The sequence below is a fragment of the Lissotriton helveticus genome, chromosome 7 (assembly GCF_964261635.1).
Source record: "Lissotriton helveticus chromosome 7, aLisHel1.1, whole genome shotgun sequence".
In the NCBI taxonomy this organism is placed as follows: domain Eukaryota; kingdom Metazoa; phylum Chordata; class Amphibia; order Caudata; family Salamandridae; genus Lissotriton; species Lissotriton helveticus.
The window spans coordinates 1005620082-1005641729 of record NC_136068.1 but is presented as its reverse complement, the minus strand read 5'-3'; the positions used below and the strand labels follow the sequence as shown (position 1 = coordinate 1005641729).

At 46.0% G+C, this 21648-nt stretch overlaps 1 protein-coding gene across 3 annotated transcripts in view; it reads right to left on the bottom strand.

The window, feature by feature from the left end:
• GALNT10 (polypeptide N-acetylgalactosaminyltransferase 10) overlaps positions 1 to 21648 on the bottom strand; it is a 688264-nt gene that overhangs the window by 242239 nt on the left and 424377 nt on the right. For all 3 annotated transcript variants that reach the window (XM_078653659.1, XM_078653658.1, XM_078653660.1), the window contains one exon: positions 8178 to 8295. In XM_078653659.1, coding sequence (XP_078509785.1) covers positions 8178 to 8295 — 118 coding nt within the window. The remainder of the gene's footprint in view (positions 1 to 8177; positions 8296 to 21648) is intronic.

Below are 21648 nucleotides of genomic sequence, written 5' to 3'. Positions count from 1 at the left end.
GATGTCGACTCGACGGTCTTTGGCTTCGAAGGGTGTATTGGAACTGTGGCCTTCGGGTCGACGCCCTTCGGCTTAATCACCTTCGGTTCGACGACGTTCAGTCCGAAGACGGTATTGTCGACGAGTTTCGGTTTCGATGGAACCGGTGTCATATGTCGTGTCTCAGAAGGCTCTTTTTGTATGTTCTTAGCCGGGCGGTATGGCGGGGCTATAGAACCAGTATGTTGATCTTGGCTAAGGCCTGTTGGCGATGCCTCGACCTGAGTCTCTGATATTGGTGTAATGTCTATATGGGCGGTGCACTCACGGTTCGCCCCTCGTCGTCATCGGAGTCGTCTTCAACAGCTACGATGTCTTGATCGTATTCCTCGAGATCGACGATTTGTTCCTCCTCCTCGAGGTAATATTCGGAGTCGTGCTCCGAGTATTGTTCTTCGTCTTGATCCGAGTCTTCAGCGCTACCTAGGTCTTCCTCATCTTCGAAGATATTATCGGGCTCTGGAGCCGACCTCTGCATTTCTTGCCTCGCCGCCCGTCGATTCCGGATAGTCTTTTTCGACCGGAACTGGGCACAGGCTATGCAACTATCTTCATTGTGATCTGGAGATAGGCATTTGTTGCACACTGGATGTTTATCTGTGTGCGGGAACTTGGAGTTGCACTGCGGGCAGTATTTGAATGGACTTCGTTCCATCGACAGTCGATCCACGTGGCGTCGAGGAGGCCTCACGGCCCGATTCGACGACCAGAGTGCAACAGATGTTCAAAAAGTGTATCGGTACCGAGCGCTTAACAATACCGACGGATCCGAAGGCCTTTTGGCCTTTAGAAAAGTTTTTGTTGATTCCGAACATGGAGTGCTGGAAAGTACATCCGAACCCAATGGCGAAAAAAAACAATCTGAGGATGGAGAGGATGCCCATGCGCACGGTAGTCCGAGGGAGGAGCCACCTATCTCGTGATACTTCGAAGACTCTTCCAGGACAACAATGTGCAATCATCCGGACCCAACACTAGGCGGCGATCTATGCACAGATATGATTTCAGCAGCCCACATGCCTCGAACATTACATTTCTCTCCAGCAGCAGTAACAAAATTCGCCCCACACAAAAACTAACAGTGCTTCATTCAGCTACAAAAGAGATACGGTGGGGGCTGAAGGATCTGCATCAATCCATTTAACTGTGACAATGTACCAGGGATGGGACAGCCAAAGCCAACTGAATAAAGGAGGGAGCCTAGACCTCTGGAGTCACCAAAGGAGGGGGTCCCATTGAAATTTTGATGGGAAAGATGTAACCATTATAGCATTGTTGACCCAATTTTGAATTGTCCCAGGATGATGTGCAGGAGGTTTGAAACAAGGGCGAAGAGGTGATGTGGCACCCTAGGATTGGCCTGGTGGGGCCTGGCTTCTAGAACTTTCCACCCCCACTTAAATAGTTTTGTAATTGTGCTTTTTGCTGGATACTGGGACTGGATGCGGCAGCCGAGGGCAGCTGGCAGGAGGAGGAACCCATCTGGACTAAGGACTCGGACCACAGTTTACTTCAGAACCAGTGAGGCTCTCTCCCCAGGACCAGGGAAGCTGGTCGCCATATACCCCATAAGGACTAGCTGGGGGAAGAACTGGACTTCTGCGCCAAGGAGGAGCGACATATCGAAAGGAGAAAGAAGAGAAAGGTTGGTGCATGGAGCCAGGTGAACTAGCTTCCTGCAGAGTTTGCCCTCATAGAGGCCAGGAGGCTTAAGGAAAATGAAGTAAAACGGCTCAACGGGGCTCGAGACATGGAATGGCAAATGGTTTGACCAGTGACCCCGCCCTCCTAGCAAAGCCTCGGGTGCATAGAGCTTCACTGCCGGAGATCTTCAAACCCCTGGGGTGGGTTACGGCCTGGTGGTTGTCGCAAGGTGCAAGCTTGAATTTTTCCTGGGCAGGGGCAAGCGTGGCGCCCCCTATCCAGCACTCAGGAGGCCTGGTGTCTCCAATCCCCAGGCCGGTTAATGGATATCAGGAGTCCCAGTCCCCAACTCGGGCCCCTGATGCCACAAAAGGATGGAGGATCACCACTGCACTCCCCCAAAAGAGAGAGGAAGGCAGGTCCAGGATCTGCATAACGTGTTCCGTAAGTGTGAAGGTGGACAGGGAGTGATGCTGTACTTTCCCACTTGTGGGAGACCTGTCCAGCTCCCCGTGCCTGTGGAGCAGGGGGTGAGGTGGGCAGCCACCAACAGCAGACCAGGGGGAACTGCTGGCTCCACTGCAGCACTGGGAAGTGCTGCCCACGAAGGAAGACAGTTGGGCAGCCAGGGATGGACCCCCTGGGCTGCCTCCAATGTTTGGAGGCACACATGGGTGCCCGATTGCAACGGGCACCCCAAAATCCAAAAGGAAAAAGGCATAAAAAGAACAGCAGGTGGAGCTGCTTATTCAGTATGCAAGCTCCTGATTAGGTAGGGTCCAATAATTTACTGTGGGGCTTTTGCTGCCCAAAAGTCTGGTGGGAGTGGCACCACCAACACAACAGGAGAGTGTTGGGTGCCGGGGTGGAGCTGCAGCAGTGCAGCAGCACCTCCACAGAGGAATCAAAAAAGGAGACTCCAAGTTAGCAGGGTCAGGGGAAGGATGGACATCCCAGGCGGGTTTGTGGGTTTCAAGCACTCCCCAGACTGAAGCAGGTGCTGTACAGCTTGGAGTGCATCCCCCTCTAGGGGCTGTGCCCATGGCTGCAGGTTCTGTGGCCTAAAGGTTGTTAAAAAACACACACACAGACACATGGTGTATATTGAAAAATGCTTTATTTAATGAAACGTGTTATTCACAAAGGGTTGGAAATGCTTTATGTAAAGATGGCTGTCATAAGGATTTGAACAATGCTTTATTGGAAACTGTTACTCACAATGGTTTGACAATGCTTTATATGAAACTATTATTCACCATGGTCTTAAGCAATACTCTATTCAAAGATGTAATTGACAATGCTTTATTTTTAGAGTTGTTAATGTTGACAGTAACTCATATCCCCAAGGGCTGGCTGCAATGGTTGATTAATGATGATATGAGCACCTTACTGCAATACCAGATCATTCATAATAAGGGCAGAGGAGGATGTCATGCTTTATTACTGATAATGTGGGCACATGACCGCAATACTTGATTATTCAAAATAAGTACAGAGAGACAATGGTTACTTAAGTCAGTGATGGACACACCCATACATGGTTATGTGCTGAATTGTACATGAAGAAGGAGGTACTGTGAATTGTGGGGTCATGATCCTTTAAAGGTCAAATGTAAAGTTATTTCTGCCAGTCTTCTGTATATTTACAAATTACTATGTAGGAGTGAGACGTGTGTGTACAATAAACATTCTTTTACTTTTCTGAAGAAAAAACACAGACTAGACAATTATTTATAGAGTGTTATTGTCTGCCAGCGAATAGTGATTACTAGCCCACACAACCACTCTTGAGTAGGTCTTGAACTGCTCTGCTTCGCTACCCTAGGAGAGTCAAGTGCTACAATGGGGTGTTTGTTTCTCAGTGGAGGGTGTCTGTGGACCCATTACTTGTGCAGGCCACCCAACTAATGGCCTGTTTCTTACACCTGTCCAAAGCCTATTCAGTGTGCGGTCTTATCGTGAAATTGAGAAACTGAAGCAGATTTTTCAGAGTGTGCAGTAAATAACTATTTGGGTGTCACTATGGAGATAGTGAACTGCAGGTTTGATCCCATTCTGAATTCCCCTGAAATTCTAGTTTGCAGGCTTGCTAGATTTCCCTAGGTGCCGGCTGAGCTAGAGCTTAAACTCCACAGATTCCCACTTTGCAAAAAACAAGTTTGTTTTAAGTGAACAAATATGATGTCTTCGTGTTGCGTTTTGGGTTGGTTCCTGTCGCAGGCACTAGGCCGACCCACATAATTGAGGCACCATTTTTATCAGAAGACATGTGGGAGCATAGAATAGTAGGATATTTGTTATTACCAATTGGATTTCACTGCATTTGTTCACTACAATCAATCAATCAATCAATCAAGACATTTATTTATAGAGCGCACTACTCACCCGTAGGGTCTCAAGGCGCTAGGAGGGGGGGGGGGGGGGGGTGCCGTTACTGCTCGAACAGCCAGGTCTTGAGCTTCTTCCTGAAGGAGAGGTGGTCTTGGGTCAGGCGCAGGTCGGGAGGGAGGGAGTTCCAGGTCTTGGCGGCCAGGTAGGAGAAGGACCTTCCTCCTGTTGTCGCTCTTCGGATGCGGGGGACGGCGGCGAGGGCGTGGCTGGTTGATCTGAGGTTGCGCTTGGGGGCGTAGAAGTTGATTCGGTTGTTGAGGTAGATCGAGCCTTGGTCGTGTAGGGCTTTGTGTGCGTGGGTGAGGAGACGGAAGGTGATTCTTTTGTTGACGGGGAGCCAGTGCAGGTCTCTCAGATGTCCGGAGATGTGGCTGTTTCGTGGGATGTCGAGGATGAGTCTGGCTGAGGCGTTCTGGATCCGCTGGAGTCTCTTCTGGAGCTTGGCGGTGGTTCCGGCGTAGAGGGCGTTGCCGTAGTCCAGTCGGCTGGTGACGAGGGCCTGGGTGACAGTCTTCCTGGTCTCGGTGGGGATCCACCAGAAGATCTTCTGTAGCATGCGCAGGATGTTGAAGCATGACGAGGAGACGGCGTTGACTTGTCTGGTCATGGAGAGGGAGGAGTCCAGGATGAAGCCCAGGTTGCGTGCGTGGTCCGTCGGTTTGGGTGCGGTGCCCAGGGCGGGGGGCCACCAGGAGTCGTCCCAGGCGGAGAGCGAGGAGCCCAGGATGAGGACCTCCGTCTTGTCTGAGTTCAGTTTCAGGCGGCTGGTCGTCATCCACTCGGCTACATCTCTCATCCCTTCGTGCAGGTTGGCTCTGGCGGCGGCGGGGTCGTTGGTCAGGGAGAGGATCAGCTGGGTGTCGTCGGCGTAGGAGATTATGTTGAGGTTGTGTTGGCGTGCGATGGCCGCGAGGGGGCTCATGTAGACGTTGAAGAGGGTGGGACTCAACGAGGATCCTTGAGGGACGCCGCAGATGACTTCGGTGGCCTCTGACTTGTACGGTGGTAGGCGGACTCTCTGTGTTCTTCCGTTGAGGAAGGAGGTGATCCATTCCAGTGCCTTCTCCTGGATTCCGATGTTGCCGAGGCGTTGCACTAGGGTGCAGTGGCAGACAGTGTCGAATGCCGCGGAGAGGTCGAGGAGGATGAGGGCCGCTGTTTCTCCGTTGTCCATCAGGGTTCGGATGTCATCGGTGGCGGCGATGAGGGCGGTTTCGGTGCTGTGGTTGGCTCGGAAGCCAGACTGTGAGGGGTCGAGGGATCCATTTGTCTCGAGGAAGACGGCCAGCTGTTTGTTGACGGTCTTTTCGATGACTTTGGCCGGGAACGGGAGGACTGAGATGGGACGGTAGTTCTTGAGTTCGGTGGGGTCCGCTGTAGGTTTCTTGAGTAGAGCGCTGAGTTCGGCGTGCTTCCAGCTCTCAGGGAAGGTGGTGGTGTCGAAGGAGGTGTTGATAATGTCCCGCAGGTGGGGTGCGATGACAACGTCGGCCTTGTTGAAGACGTGGTGAGGGCAGGGGTCGGTCGGCGATCCGGAGTGGACGGAGTTCATTGTGCGGACGGTGTCTTCGGTGCTGATTGGAGTCCAGGCGCGGAGGGTGGCGGTGGGTGGCGTTGCTGCGGCTGTGGCGTGCGTCGGTTGGATGCTGAAGCTGTTGTGTATGTCCGCGATCTTGTTGTGGAAGTAGGAGGCGAGGGAGTTGCAGAGGTCTTGTGATGGGGTGATGTCGTTGTTTCCGGCGTTGGGGTTGGAGAGCTCTTTCACGATGTTGAAGAGTTCCTTGCAGTTGTGTGCGTTGTTGTCCAGCCGGTCCTTGTAGGCATTTTTCTTGGTGGCGCGGATCAGTTGGTGGTGTTCCCGGGTGGCGAGCTTGAGGGTGGTCATGTTGTCCAAAGTTGGTTCCCTTCTCCATACTTTCTCGAGGGCTCAGCAGTTCTTCTTGGAGCTCTTGAGTTCGTCGGTGAACCATGGGGCTTTTCTGCTGCCGGGTCTGCTGGGCGGGGTCCTCAGAGGGGCGAGTTCGTCCGCGCAGTTGCTGATCCACTTCGTGAGGTTGTCGGCGGCCTGGCTTGGGTTCGCTGAGCCGGCCGGAGGGTGCTGGCTCAGGGAGGCGGTGAGCTGGTCAGCTGTGATCTTGTTCCAGCTTCTTCGGGCAACCTGTTGCTGGTGGTGGTGGGTCGTCGTTCTTTTGAAGGTGAAGTGGATGCAGCTGTGGTCCGTCCAGTGGAGTCCTGTTGCGTGGGTGAAGGCGATGTCTTTGCTGGTTGAGAAGACGGCGTCGAGTGTGTGTCCGGCGAGGTGGGTGGGGGTGGCCACCAGCTGCTTGAGTCCGAGGTTGGCGAGGTTGTCAAGCAGGGTGGTGGTGTTACGGTCGCTGTTGTTCTCCAGGTGGAAGTTGAGGTCCCCCAGGAGGATGTAGTCGGCGGAGGGGAGGGCATGAATCGTGTGCGTGGTCCCGGGGGTCGGTAGATGTGCCTCTGAGGGTGGTCTTCGGGTCGGTGTGGATCTGGAAGTGCAGGTGTTCGGCGGTGGTTAGGGTGTCGTCGGTGTTGGTCGTGACGCGGATGGTGTCCCTGTGGATGATGGCGATGCCTCCTCCCACCTGGTTGGCGGTGCGGTCCCTCCGGGTGATCTTGTAGCCCTCTGGGACGGCGATGGCGATGTCGGGTGCTGAGGAGGCGTTCATCCAGGTCTCCGTGAGGAAGGCGATGTCCGGGGCTGTGGTGTCGAGGAGGTTCCAGAGTTCAACGGCGTGTCTGTGGACGGAGCGGGTGTTGAGCAGGATGCACTTGAGGTGGTTGCTGCTGGTGTTCGGCTTGGCGGGTGCTGGTGCAGGGTGTGTCCGGATGCAGGTGAATTTGCAGGCGCGGCAGCTGAAGGGTCCGTGGGTGTGCTTCGGGGTGGCTCGGTGGCATCCCGGGATGGCGCCAGTGTTGAGTGCGATGAGTTTCGGCGGCGTTGTAGGTTCGTCGGGTCGGCTTCCGTCGGTGGGGGCCAGGGGTCCTGGCACTGGGCGCGGTCCAGGCGCGGACGGGCGCAGACGGGCTTACCTTTGGCGCGCCTTCGGCGCACAATCGGCGCGCCCGCTGCGCGTGACCGCTGCGCGTGACCGCTGCGCGTTCGCACGGTCGCCATATATGGCCAAGTGCGCGGGGGGGCGGAGCAGCTGGGAGGCGGGAGCGGGGAGGGTACAGAAGGAAAAAAGTGTAAGCCAGTGTGTAAGAGAGAAGACATTTTGAAAAATACCCTCTAAATCATGTGCTCCTGAGGGAACTCACAAATTTATATATCCCCTCAACCAAAAGGGTCTAGCGAACGTAATGGCGCATTGCTTTTGTAAATCGTCCATCCTGACAAAAAGTTACAGATGAAACTTTTGTCACAAAAGGCCGTTTTCTCCTACATGTTTTCGATATTTCTCTTTTTCAACACTTAGTTTTTTTGGGAAAACCTTGAGGGATCTACACATATACCTCTTGCTGACTTTGGAATTTTGTCAATGTTTCAGAAATATCTAGCTTTTCTGGATCACCCATGGGTTTCACACTGGTTTCCATCACAAACTGGAAGTAGGTTGAAAGCACAAAAAAGGAGAAAACTAGGCTACCTCTTTGAATAACCCTAAAACTGCATCCAAAATTCGGTGTTTTCGATTCAGCGCTGCATGTTCCTGAAAGCTGGGAAGATGGTGACTTTAGCACAGCAAACAGTTTGTTGATGCCATTTTTGTGAAAAACTCAAGACACTTTTACGCAGAGTACTTCTTTCCTATTTTCCCGCAAACCTCAAAATGTAAATATATTTTGGTTTTTCTCCTCCCCACCATGGGTACCCACAAACCCTGGGTACCTTCAAAATCCCCAGGATGTTGGAAAAACCAGGACACAAATTTGACAAAAAGTTATGGGGGGCTAAGCATGAACTACCCTCAACAGCCAAAAAAGGACTCAGCACTGGGGAGGGCCAGCAGTTAAGAGGTTATGGTGCAACCGGAAACAAATCTGGTGAAGAATCTGCAGCAGCTAACACGAATTTAGGATTCCACAAGACAAGCTGGGTTTTAGAAAAGAGCGCAACTCGGGTTTAAAGCAACAATGTTTACCTTAAAGGATATCTCATATTGTTCTCCTCCCCAAATCTCTAAGCCAGGGTCATAGCCTCCAAGTTCCCAGAACCACTTTCTATCCATTGCAAAGAGGCCACCTGCCATCACAGGAGATCTGAAATAAATGAGAAAAAAACAAAATTCCAGGAACATTAGAGAGTAAAACACTTTTTTATTTTTATTTTGAGCCACACCATATAGTACAATCAACAAAAAGCAAGACAACAAAGAAAAGGAAAAGACTATAAAAGTAAAACATAGATTGTACACAAATTATTCATTGAAGTTGGAAAAGTATTCATAATTCCGAACAACTCCATAATTTCCTGATTCTACAAGTTGGTCAGAGCAAAATAACTAACATATATATATAAAACCTATATAAGTATGTAACAGAAATGGAGCCATGATACGAAAACTAATATTCTAGAATGACAGTACCTCAGTCCCATTGGAGGCCAGCCCATATCCTATTGAATTTAAGCCAAGAGCGAGGCCCTCTGGCCTTTGCCAGCGCAAATTCCATCTTGTATACCTGACCGAGTAGAACCCACACCTCGCAAATATTTTGACCAACATTATTTATCCAGACTCTAGCAATACATAGTCGAGCACACACTAAAATGATAGGTGCTAACAAACTCTTGTACCCAGCATCATCGCATTTGATCCCCAAGAATATTTCTTTTTTAGTGAGCTGATAATTTTGGCCAAGAAACAGGGTAACAATATTGGAAACCTCAGTCCAGAATGTATTGAGCCCGGGGCAGTCAATGAACATATGCCGTAAGTCAGCTGCAAATAGTTGACATTTTGGACAAAATGACTTAACAGAGGACCGAGATACTGCCCACTTACCTGTATTTACTGCAACAAAAGTTAAGTTTGGCTAAGCCTCGTAACAGAAATGCTAATGTACTTGTTTATAAAAATCAATAAAATACTTTGAAATCAAAACAAGAAATGATCGCTGGTGTGTAATACAGCTTATAAATTGTCCGATGCTGCTTTAATTTAAAATTAACAGAAGTTACTGTCCTATCCAATACCCCCATTGACTCCTGTATTTCCTCAGCCGTTATATCAGCCCTGAGAGTCCGGCTCAGTTTAGTAGGTATATGCAAACTATCATCATTAGCTGCTGCTAAGAATTTCTGATAGGCAGCACCAATTGCACCACAGCAGGAACTCTTATATATTCCTGACAGTATTTTCGATGGATTTGGCATTACTAATAGCTTTTGACCTCTAACGAAGAAGTCCCTAATTTGTAAGTACTTAAAAAAGGTACTCTGCCTTAGTCCAAACTCAGCTTTTAGTGAGCTAAAACAGCGAAACCCACGTTCATCTACAGTTATCCGATCTGATTGATGCCGCTTCGTTGCCACCCCTTCCCGATAGTGTCTTGGAATATATCAAGGAGCATAGGATTTCACCATAGCAAGGTATATTGATGAAAGTGGGGCAAAGAGTATTGTTTACAAATATCCTGCCAAACCTTAGTAATATCTCTGTCAATCTTGAACATAACTCGCTATAAGTAGGTCGGATCAAAGGTCTTATATAACATGAACCTGGCTAATGGACTGCAGGCTAACTGATTGAACACAAACGCTGGAACAGCCTCCGTCCCACACAGCAGACCCCGAATCCATCCAAGGAAAGAAGCCCAGTAGTAGAGCTTGAAGTCTGGTAGCTTAAACCCCCCTTGTGTATATGGCAATTTCATAAGCCGAAGAGCCCTCCTGGCACGTCTATACCCCCAAATGAAACTGCCGATATACCTGTCTAAGTGTTCAAAAAAACACAGAGGAACCTGTAAAGGTATAGAATGAAATAAATACAGAAATTTAGGCAATACAGTCATTCTAATTATGTTGCACCTTCCATAAATTCTGATAGGAAGCCGATGCCAACTATGCAATTTAGCCAGGATTGTTTTGAGTAGTGGCTCATAAGTCAAAGATACAATATCATCAACTTCACTGCTAAGACAAACACCAAGGTAGGTAGCTGTTAGTGTGACCCCTAGAGAGAAGCACATTTTCAGATTGGAAATGTAAAATTCTCTGAATCTTGACTGCGTTCAACTTATAGCCAGAAAAGGAGCCAAATTGCTCAGCCTGTCGCATGATGTTGGCTACAGCGTTACCAGGATTAGCAGAAAAAACTGCAATATCGTTTGCATATGCAGTGACTTTAAGTTCGACGCAGTTAAGACACACTGGGGAAATCCCTCCGTCCTGTTGTAAATACCTTATAAACGGCTCAATGTACAGAGAAAACAGCAAGGGGGTCAGTGGGCATCCCTGTCTAGTCCCCCTTTGAATTGTAAAACGGGCAGATGTAATACCATTCCGTTTAATTGATGCTACCAGCTTCTTATAAAGCTTCTGCACATAAAAGATAAACCAAGCGCCAGGACCAAATGTGACCATAGTCAACCATAGAGCTTCCCAGGCAACTCTGTCAAATGCCTTTCCCGCATCTTACATGATCATCCCTATCAGTTTATTAGATTTACCGGAGAAGTCGAAGGCAGTTACAGCGGTGCTAATGGGAGAGGTCGTATCTCGCCCAGAAACAAAGCCATGCTGCTGTTCCGAGACTAACTTGTGGATAATAGGAGCGAGGCATGAAGCCAAAATCTTAGACTAGATTTTGGCATCTGCATTAATTAAAGATATTGGCCGATTAGAACTCTATCGTCACTTAGCTTTCCCTTCTTAGGGAATAGGACAATATTAGTAACACTCCATGAAGTAGGAGCCTCGCCCCCACTGGTAATATCCATACACATCTACATGAAGACCGGCACCAATTTATCACTAAATATTTTATCAAATTCAAGCGGGATGGTGTCCTCGCCGATAGCTTTGCCCGAGGGCAGAAATGTTATAGTCTCCTCAACCTCAAGAGGTTCTATATCTTTATGTAACTCTATAGCATCAAAAGAGTTGAGTTGGGGGTGGTGACCCTCCTGTAAATACTCAAGAAAGATCTGCTTATTAAATGGCTCAGACTCTGAATATGAATTAGCGTAAAATAATCTAAACTGCTCCACAATATCCTGCGGCTGAGTAACAGACAGGCCACCATCCTCTTTGATTAATTTATTATAAGATCAAGCCTTTTGATCCGCAAATTGGGATGCCAGCACACGCCCCACCCTTTCCCCATATTAATACTGTAGAGTTTTGTACTTATGGTAATTAGTAGCAATATTTATCCATTAGCCCTGGATCACTTGCACCAATTGCTCTAGCATGGTGATGTTGAAGGTCTAAGTATTCTAGACGATCCTGTTCTACCATCGCAGTTACCTGCTTATTTTGTGCTAAAAATGAACTGAAGAGTTGCCCCCTAATAAAGGCTTTCATACAATCCCAAACTATTGAGATATCAGTGGTTCCCAGAGAGAGTAAAGCATTCTTTAAGGAACATTATGAATGCATGCATCATGAAAGTGGGAACACTGATAGATTTCAATAAAAGTACTATAAATCAGTTTTGGATGGAAAATAAACTCACAGTAGCCCAACAGCTGTTCTAGCTCATAATCAGCTTAAGATATGATGCATAAGAACCTTAGCAGAGGTGGTTGCTGACCAACTGTAGGTGGCGCCCTGAACAACTATTTTTGAGTCCAGTTCTCTTTATCTTTGTTGAAAGTAAAGAGTTTATTAAAAATGGACTGCAGTGGGCATATTTGTAACTCCAGATCCTAACGAGTTCTATGAAAAAACCTGAAGCCCCCACTGGACAGATCCAGACGGGATGTTGCGGTTTGGCACGGTCTTCCTGTCACAATGCTAGGTAAAGCGGCGCTCTATAAAATGATGTCTCTTCCGCGGTTTTTATATATCTTAGAAAATACGCCATTTCCAGTGGCTCAGGCCTACTTCAACACCATTGCGGCTGCAGTGGCGGGTTTACTCTGGGGGAATAGACCGGCGCGGATTGCACGGGGCAAACTAGTACGCAGTTGGTACGATGGAGGAATAGTGATTCCGAACGTGCAACTGTATTACTGGGCGGCACACCTTAAAATAATCAACCTCTGGCTTCATGCACCACAGGACGAGCCGGCTTATCGATCAGACAGGCAGGAACTGGAGGGGGATGGACTGCTGGTGGCCCTATACAGTGCACGTAGACCATCAGGGTTATCCGGCCCAACGGCCCATACTATTCACATCTGGTACCAAGCTAAGGCCCGATTAAAATGTGCGCGAACAATTACACAAATGACGCCCCTCTGGGACTCGCAAAGGCTGGGACAACTCAGGAACAGTAAAGGGTTTGAAGCCTGGGACAATATTGGGCTCTCCACGGTAAGTGACATATGGAAAAAGGGGGCGATGGTCGAATTCACACATTTAGAAACTCAGTACCAAATGCAGCACACAGAAAAATTCAGATATCTCCAAATCCGGCATGCACTACAGGTAGTCATAGCGCCGGGCACATTGTTACCTGAGGCCACCCCACTCGAGGATAGGCTCCTGACAGAGCATATGACCACCAGGGCGACATCCTTCACTTACCGCAAATTAGTTAACAACTTGCCGGACCCGATGTCTAGATTACAGCGCGCATGGTCTAGGGAGGTGGGAGACTTTGAAGAATCCGAATGGCAAGAGGCCCTGTCATCCCCGCGCGAAACAGCAATACCGTCCAGACTCAGACTGATCCAATTAAAAATACTCCATCGCACATACTACACCAGAACGACGCTATATGCCATTAAGAAAGCTCAACACCCATACTGTCTTAGGGGGTGCGGGGAGAGGGGTACCTTCTATCACACAATCTGGGACTGCCCCACAATTTCAGGATACTGGGTCACGGTGATGCGTACGATGTCACAGGCGGTGGGTGTTTCACTGGTGCCGGAGCCGAGGCGTTGCCTTTTGAATGTGTGGGAGGCAAATGACCTCACTCATCAGAGCCAGTACTGGGTTATATTGGGAATGATGTTTGCCAAACGGAATATTGCTAGATTGTGGGGATCCGATGCGGTGCCCACGCTCCGACACTGGTGCATGGACATGGATGATGCAATGCTGGCCGAAAAGTTGGTTTTTATACATTGTGGTTGCCCTCACAAGTGGGGAAAAAGTATGGGGTGCATGGAATAAATTCAGAGGCTATATTTGTGAGCCACCGCCATTAGAGGGGCAGGCTGCATCGCCATAGCTGGAGCACGAGATGGGGTGTATGGGAGGAGAGCTGTCTGTAATAATCCATCTCTATTATATATGAGCTGTACGACATTTTCATGAAGTCCTGTTATGATTGCGGCCATTTACGAATATGTATCGTGTGTAACTGTCATGCCCTATTTGTTTATATCAATAAAAACAGTTAAAAAAAATGGACTGCAGGTTCAAGACTTACTCAGGTGAGAATATTTTTCACATGCTTTCATTCCCGCCACAGAAGAAATTCTAAACAAAACATAATAAAAGGGAGGCAGACAAATATGGCACCCAGTACATGATTTATAGAGAAAGGCTTTTCTACATCGCTTCTGAATCAACACCAAATGCTCGATGGTCAGAAACAAGCCAAAGGCATAGACCTAGCTTTGGAGACTACATTTATGGAAATATGACTCTGGAAAACTGAGACAGCAGTGTTATCTGGCAGTATATATGTGAACATTTTGTGGGAGTGGAAAACCCCTGAGTGAGTACCTTCCTAGCATACAGAAGTCTGTCCAATAAACTAAGGAAATTGAATATATGACGTCCCAAGCAATTACAACACATGCTTTTACATCACAGTTTTTACAACGCAACTCCCATTACATTATTTTACAATGCATACCATTATAACGCATTTTTTAAACTACCATTACAAAGCATTCCATTACAACATATACCATTAAAACACATACCATTACAATGATTAATACTTTTAGTGCAACAGTAGGATAAGTGTTGGATAGCGTAGGGTTACAAATTACTATACCCCCTCCAGTGAGTGCAACAGTAGGGAAATTGCTGGATAGCGTAGGGGTGAAAATTACTATTCCCACTCCAATGAGTGCAACAGTAGAGAAAGTTTTGGATAGAGTAGGGGTAACAATTAATATTCTCAACTACCCCAAAACCCATACCAACCCTAAAACTTAAAATTCTCCATTACTAACCTTTTAATGTGTTGTGATGGCATGCGTAGCAATGGCATGCGATGTAAAGGCACTTTTGTTGTAAAAGTTGCGTTTAAAGGCATTGCGATGTAATGCCTGTGTTATAATGGACATTTCCCAAGGAAATCTTAGCCTTTCTTTTGTGACTCAAACAAAAAAAATAATAATAACAAACAAATAATTGGGTGACCTCCACTAGGAACTTTAGATTCACCACAAAGAAAAGGGAAGTACTATAGAAACCTTAAAATTATGTCAAATTCTTTCAGCTTTTAATTTAAAAAAGGGCAGGAAGGTGCATTTATTTGATTAGATAGAAATTTGTGTCAAATATAGGAAGACTGAAAGGGTGAATTGTTTTGTCTTAAAGACATTGACGTTCTCCTCGTTTGACAGACCTTGTAGCTCAGTCATTCTATAAGCCAATGTTACTGAAATAGAAATAGTTACTGAAGCTCTTAAAGCAATATTTCAATCCCTTCCTGGATGATTGTCAAACTGGTAGAAATAGGGCTGCCATCAAAAACATGTTTTGGCATCTTCATTTTGCAATGAGGATGATTCCACTGACGTTTGTCTTTTATATGCACAAATCATTACAAAGTAGGCCTTTTAATACCAGAATTAGGTGCAGAAAAACATGTAAGAGAATTGTACCCAGTCAAAGACACATCAGTGTGTTTCGCTTCCTAGAATATGGTTTTGTTGTGCATAAACAGAAATATTCTCTAAAAAATGTTAAGATCACTATCTCAATGAATGAAACCTTTTAGTATGCACGAAAGCTAATCAGTTGTAATGATTCTACCCTTTACAGAGATAGTGACTAATGAGGTTTTTCAAGTAGATTCAGAGAGGTTAAACTGAAATGTTTCTTACCTGTAGTTTAGCTCTCTATCATGTGTATCTCAATTATCAATGTCAACTTGAATATTCTACGCTAGCCCAGTAGGAGTACAGGGAAAAAAGGTTTAAATTAGATAGACTGAAAAAAATAAAGCAGATTTGGAAAATAGCATCTGAACAAAGAATACAAACAGAGGCTCCATCTTTCGGGCCACAACCCCCTATTGTCAGCACAGGCCCTGTTCACACAGTCGCGAATCCATACAGTTCTTTGCCACAAGGAAAACTAAGTAGTATGGCCACCAATAAGAAAGATACCAACAAACGGTTTCTTACCTGTAATTGGTATGTACAATTACAGGTAAGAAGCCTTTCCTTCATCCTGGGATCTTCATCATATGATGACTGTAAGGACAGCATAGAGGACAACAAATCATAGATGAATCAAGTTCCTAATGGTAGCCTGTCTTACCCACTAATCTATTCTGTCAGAGTTTAATATAGTAATATTTGGAGAAAGAGTGGATTGCTTTCTACATAGCAATACAACAAATTTGAGAAAATGGACGTGTTATCTTTCAGGACTTACACTGCTGCATTTTAACTAGTGAAGCAAGTCCTACTTCTCCATGGAAGTCAATGGGTAGTATTTTGATTACATAAGCAAAGATAAGAAACAATATTTGTCTTAGATGCTAACAGAACTGCACCTTAAGAGTGAGAGGCAAAATGCAGGTTTATGTTTAAGTCGTTTTATGCAAGTAAGATCTAAGAACCTGGTTAATATATAGGACTGTTCTGCCGTAGGTAACATGCAAAGAAAGTAGTTTAAAATACTCATTCAAATAGAAATCTGAAATGAAGCTAGGCAGAAAAGAAGAGTGTGTACAAAAGGCTAACTTATTCCTATGAAAGTCGATTAATAACAAAAGCACATGAATTTCAGACACCCTTCCAAAGTTATCACCATTAAAAAGACTAACTGCTGGGTTATACATTTTAAGTCAGACTAACACATAGGTTAAAAAAGGAGAATATGTTACCTGGGAATAATTTGAAGGAATTTCTTGTTTGAAAAGTGCCGACCTGTGTTACTTTGTATGTCTATCGGTACTCTTTAAAATATTAGATGGGCCCTTACACACCTACCCAGGTGTCACACTTCATCATAGGGTTGTCACATCCACCCAAAGGTTTGTTGGGGGGGAAAGGGCTCATCAAAAAACTTCTAGAGCACTTGAAGGTCGTGGTGAGCTCACTCTCGATGAAGTTCGGTATCTGTTTGAAAGAATAAAAATCCCTTACATTGAAACTTTTTCTCTCATTTATTCTGGGATATTTAGCTGTGGAATATTAAATACACAAACTATGGGTCTAGGGATTGTCAGGGCTCCCTTTCGGCTGTATTTAGGGCCCCACAGGGGTCTGCAACCTTATGCAGGGCTGAGATCCCTCGGTGCTGCAACTCTAATCCGCAATCATACACTTTCAGACAAACTGATAATTATCGTAAGTACCCCTTGTGGGTATATCACCGTTGTCAAAGGTATGGTATCTGTAAGATACAAAGCTAGAAATACATAAAATAAAGAAAACTCCAGAAAGTTGTCGTGATACCTGGTGTGCATTAACAAATTGCTGATATCGGAGAAGCAACCTGACAAACGGTGGTGACACCACACCAATTTCATGCATCAATTGTGAGAAACACTGCAAAAACCACACATGTGTTTGACACACATTTTGTGATCTAACATATCAATCTCTCATGAATACAAGTCATGCATATTTCTACTTGCTTACCCCAATCGTAGGTATATGTTGCCTCCTAGATGGGGGAGCTGGACAAGCCTTGTAGTCACACACTGCATAATATGGTCAGTTACCAAGATAAGGCATAACCAAAAGCTCCATAGACAACATTTCAAGAGTTCTCACTTGGTCAAGGACAACGCTAGCGAATAGCCTACCGTTTGACCACCACATCCGGATATTACAGGTAAATGTCGGAGGCATACTTTTAAAGGGTGAGACAAAGCAGTTGTTTCCACCATTGGGGTACCACATATGAGGTAATTACGCATGTGGAGTGTGTATCCTCCTGAGGTGACGTGTTATGAGCATCCATGGCGACCAAAGAAGCTGTGGGCAAGCTATGCTCGTATTCTGTCCATCATGTGCTAGGGAGTAAAACAACAAACTCCAACTCCAAAAGAAACCCCCTACAAAAAAAGTGGAGGAAAAAATAGAATGCCACTATGTTAGTCAAAATACTCATTAAGGGCTCAAAATCATTGGTGTGTTGTTTGATGTACTCATTACAGGCTATGGACCTGCCTAGAAACATATGAAAGAGGAAAAAGATGCTTGGTATGTATGTGTATGTCGTTATGTAAAACGTTGTATGTCATCGTGCTAGGAGTTTCCATGGAACTCAACCAGGCTGCGGGCATTCTGCGCTGGTTTTCGAGACATCATTTGGTAGAGAGGAAAGTGATAAGAACTCAGAAAGAAACCTACCACAATAAAGTGTAGAAAAAAATAATGCCACTATGTTGGGCACAATATTCACTACGGGCTATAAATCGTTAGTGTGCTGTTCGCTATATTTATTACAGGCTACGAAGCCTCTTAAAATAATATAAAAGAGGAAAGAATAGACGGGGGCACCCCTCTGTAAGAGCACTGTGTACTCAAAACCATATCACATCATTCTGCCCGTGCTCATAATACCCCATGTGTTTAATAGGCCCATTATTTAAAACATGTTTTCGTAGAAGGTGAATCTGAATAATGACCGAAGTTTTCTGATTGTGACAAGTGTTAGCTGGAATAAACTCATCAGTAGGTGGGTCATGTGTTTCACATCTGAAGCCAAGGAATGTCATCATTTATGCCAATAATGTGGGTCCTTAGGCTATATACTCACCTCTTTACTTTCATTTGGAGAACTTCCTACATGGACACATTGCAGGAGTAGTTGATAATGGTTTTAAGGTCCACTCATTTAACCTGAATTTTATTGTGTTCATGTTCTGTAAAATGAGATGCTATGCATGATTATATAACTCTGGCATATGCGGAGGAATTGGCCGTAGGGTACGTTTTCCCTTAAAGCATGGGGGTGTTAACTATCAAACCTAAGAAGACTGTTCCTATCAGTGGGTTTCTGGTAGACATGGTTTGGGTGCCCTCCGCAGTTGTGATCTGTAAATCAAAGAATGCTATACATGTTCCAGCAAGTGTGAGTGAAATTCAGATATCTGTCTTGGTTGTTAAGACACTCATCAAAACTCACAGCTGTATCATTACTCCCTGTCCAAATTAGGAGGATATAGTACAAGTATCAATGCCATATTGGGAGATGGATTATGATGTAATGAGGCGCATGGTGTGTGTACATCTTTGTGTGAAATATCAGATGACTTCGGGCTGACTGTTTTATGCCTTTCCAATTAGACGAAAACGCACAACATGCACGTATTTACGTCTTACCCCAGGCCCCAATGGAGGAAACAACAGCTTTCACTCATTAAATAGCTGCCCCCCGAAATTTCCTGGTAAAATCCAGATGTGGTGGGTCACAAGGTAGACTTTTCCCTGGCGTCGTCCTTAGACGAAGTGAGTACCCTTGACATTTTATCTATGGATTATTTGCTGCTACACTGGCTTTGCCGTATCTTGGATACTGACCATATTTTAAATATCAATTTTCTGGAATGTATATTGTGGCTACAGGGCACATCAGGGCCCTCATCCATTAGGCCATAATTACTCACAATTAGGGGAAATGTGCAGAAGTATGCATGACATTTATTCATGAGAGATTGACATGTAACATCAACAAAGTGTGTGCTATTTTATTGCTACACTGAGCTGTTCATCGTACCCGTTTGTAGGAATTCTTTTTGCAGGCAGAGTTCCTTGCGATCACAAGTGTTGCGTGGAATTGTTGTGCCATCCCCGTAGACCACATTGTTTCTCTGATATCAGCCCTCAACCCGCCAGGAAACAAAACTCCCTGGAGTTTTGCTTAATGTTTTATGTATTTCTTGTCTTTGTATCTTACAGGCATCATACCATTGACAACAAGGATACATCCACAGCCGCACAGCGAGTCCCACACTTACGATAATTATCAGCTGAAATCTCAGAAGTGCATCAGAAATCTTAAATAGTTGCTGGATGTCTAAGTGGAAGATAAAGATCAAAAAGTCCACCGAAGAGACACCATGACGACACATTTTTGTGAGAAAAGGTAATGATGGGGGGTAGGGGGGCTGGGGAGTCAGTACAGCTCCAAAGGCTGACTGTTCATTTTGGCATTAATGTATCCTTGTGTGAGCCAAATAAAACATTTAGGATAGTTTTGCAGCTCATCTGCGTTCCTGTTCAAAGTGTAGTAGAAGAGCCTAGACCAGTTGCTTTTTACTTCTTGGTTAATTACTTCATGAAAACACACAATGGTGATTTTATTGTTTAAGGTATTCAAATGTGGCTTTCAGAGACTGGACTCTCACATGTATGAAAGGTCAGGGAGGGAAGAATTAACCTCTACTGTTGGGCTAGGAAAATCTGATTTCTAATTGGTTGAAATGGTGGAGCAATGGGCAGCGTAAGGTCTGCTTTCAGTTTTCAAGGAGCTGGCTGCCTCACTGGAGAAAGTCATTAACAGCTATCATAAATAGTTTGATCACCCTTAGTGAGAAGAAAGACGGTCCATGAGATAAGCGTCTGTATCAGCCACCAGACGCACTGTCTCTGCTGCATGCTTGAGAAAATGTATAGTCAGATGTCTTGGCAGTATTTGTTCTTGGATGACCGCTAATCATCTTAGACTTAATACTGACAAGACTGAGGTTCTGTTTTTCAATCAGAAATCCACGCTTCCTGCCAGTTTGTGGTGGCCGACGATACTGAATCCTCCCCTCACCCCGGTTCAAACAGCTCGTAACCTGGGCTTCCTATTCGATAACACCTTGTCCTGCAATGTTCAAATTAATAAGGTCACGACTGCATGCTTCGGGAAATTACGTATGATCAGGAAGATCTTCCCTTACCTCCCGCTGGATGCCCGTAGAACCATCATTCATGCCCTGATCACGTCACACTTGGATTATGCCAACAGTCTCTTCGTCGGTGCTCCCTTGTACCATATTGAACGCTTGCAGATCGTTCAAAACGCGTCGGCGAGACTGATTGGCAACATACCTTATCGACATTCTGTCACTTCCTATCGCAAGAAGCTACATTGGCTTCCTATTGCCCGTCGTATTCAGTTTAAGATTCTGACTCTTGCTTTTCGGGCCCTTAGCGGCTTGGGCCCGGGATACTTGAGAAAGAGACTTATCCTATCTCAATCGGTCAGAGCCCTGAGGTCTAACAACTTGCGCCTTCTGGTTGTCCCTCGATTTCGCCATTCCAGAATGGGTGGCAGAGCGTTTGGAGTTATAACAGCTAAACTCTGGAACAGCCTTCCACTTGATCTCAGGTTTATTTCAACTGAATCACAGTTCCGGACCAAATTGAAAACTTGGTTGTTTACCCTCCCTTAAAGCACTTCCTCCTTTCCAAGTCTGTTGGTCTTTAGCGCCGGGACACCCCCGTCGGGGGTAGCCGCGAGCTTTACAAGTTACTAATAAATAAATAAATAGTATGTTAGTCTGGGCGGTGAATTCCGCGCCGATCGCTGAATTTCCCACACTCTGCGTTGCATGGAGCTCGCGGAGTTCCAATGAACTCCGCTTCGCATTTCTAAGTGGAGTTTTTTTCCTCGCTCACGTTTGTCAATGTCAAGTTGGCGAGCGTGAGTGAGGAAAATCCACCTCCAGTAAGATTCTTCCTCGTTCGCGATCTTCAACATCAAGTTGGCGAACGCAAGTGTGGAAAAACAACCTCCCGGCATATTTTCTCAACGCAGGCGGCCATATTTCTCAATGAGAGTGGTCGTGTATGCTCATGACCGTTCATATTGAGAAACTGTCCGTTCGCGTTGAGAAAGCTGCCTCTCGAGAAAAATCTACTCGAGCAGCAGCGCCCGCTTACGCTGTGCATTGTGCCGTTCGCGATGATTGCACACTGCGGACAAACACCTGGTACTGAAATCACTGCGAACAATATTTATCCAACGCGCTCCACTGCTCTTGGAGCTCCGCGTAGCGCAGCAGAGTTTTTTTTGCACTTTACAGCTGGTTCTGGAAGCCTGAGGTCAGCCTATATAAGGGTCAGAACTCGGGCGGCTATTTTAGAGGTGACCAGAGTGAGTGTGGGGCAGGACTGGTGAGGAGTAAGGCGACGTGGTGAGGAGGAACACACACTGTGAGGGGAGAGATCGACCTGTGGGCTGGCTACCCCTCTGTACTGATGTGACCCCTTACCTGACGACCAAACCCTGCCTCCGTGGTAACTCCGCATGCTCACAAATATAACACCCTTCTTAACTCTGAATGCCGAGTGAGGAGAAAC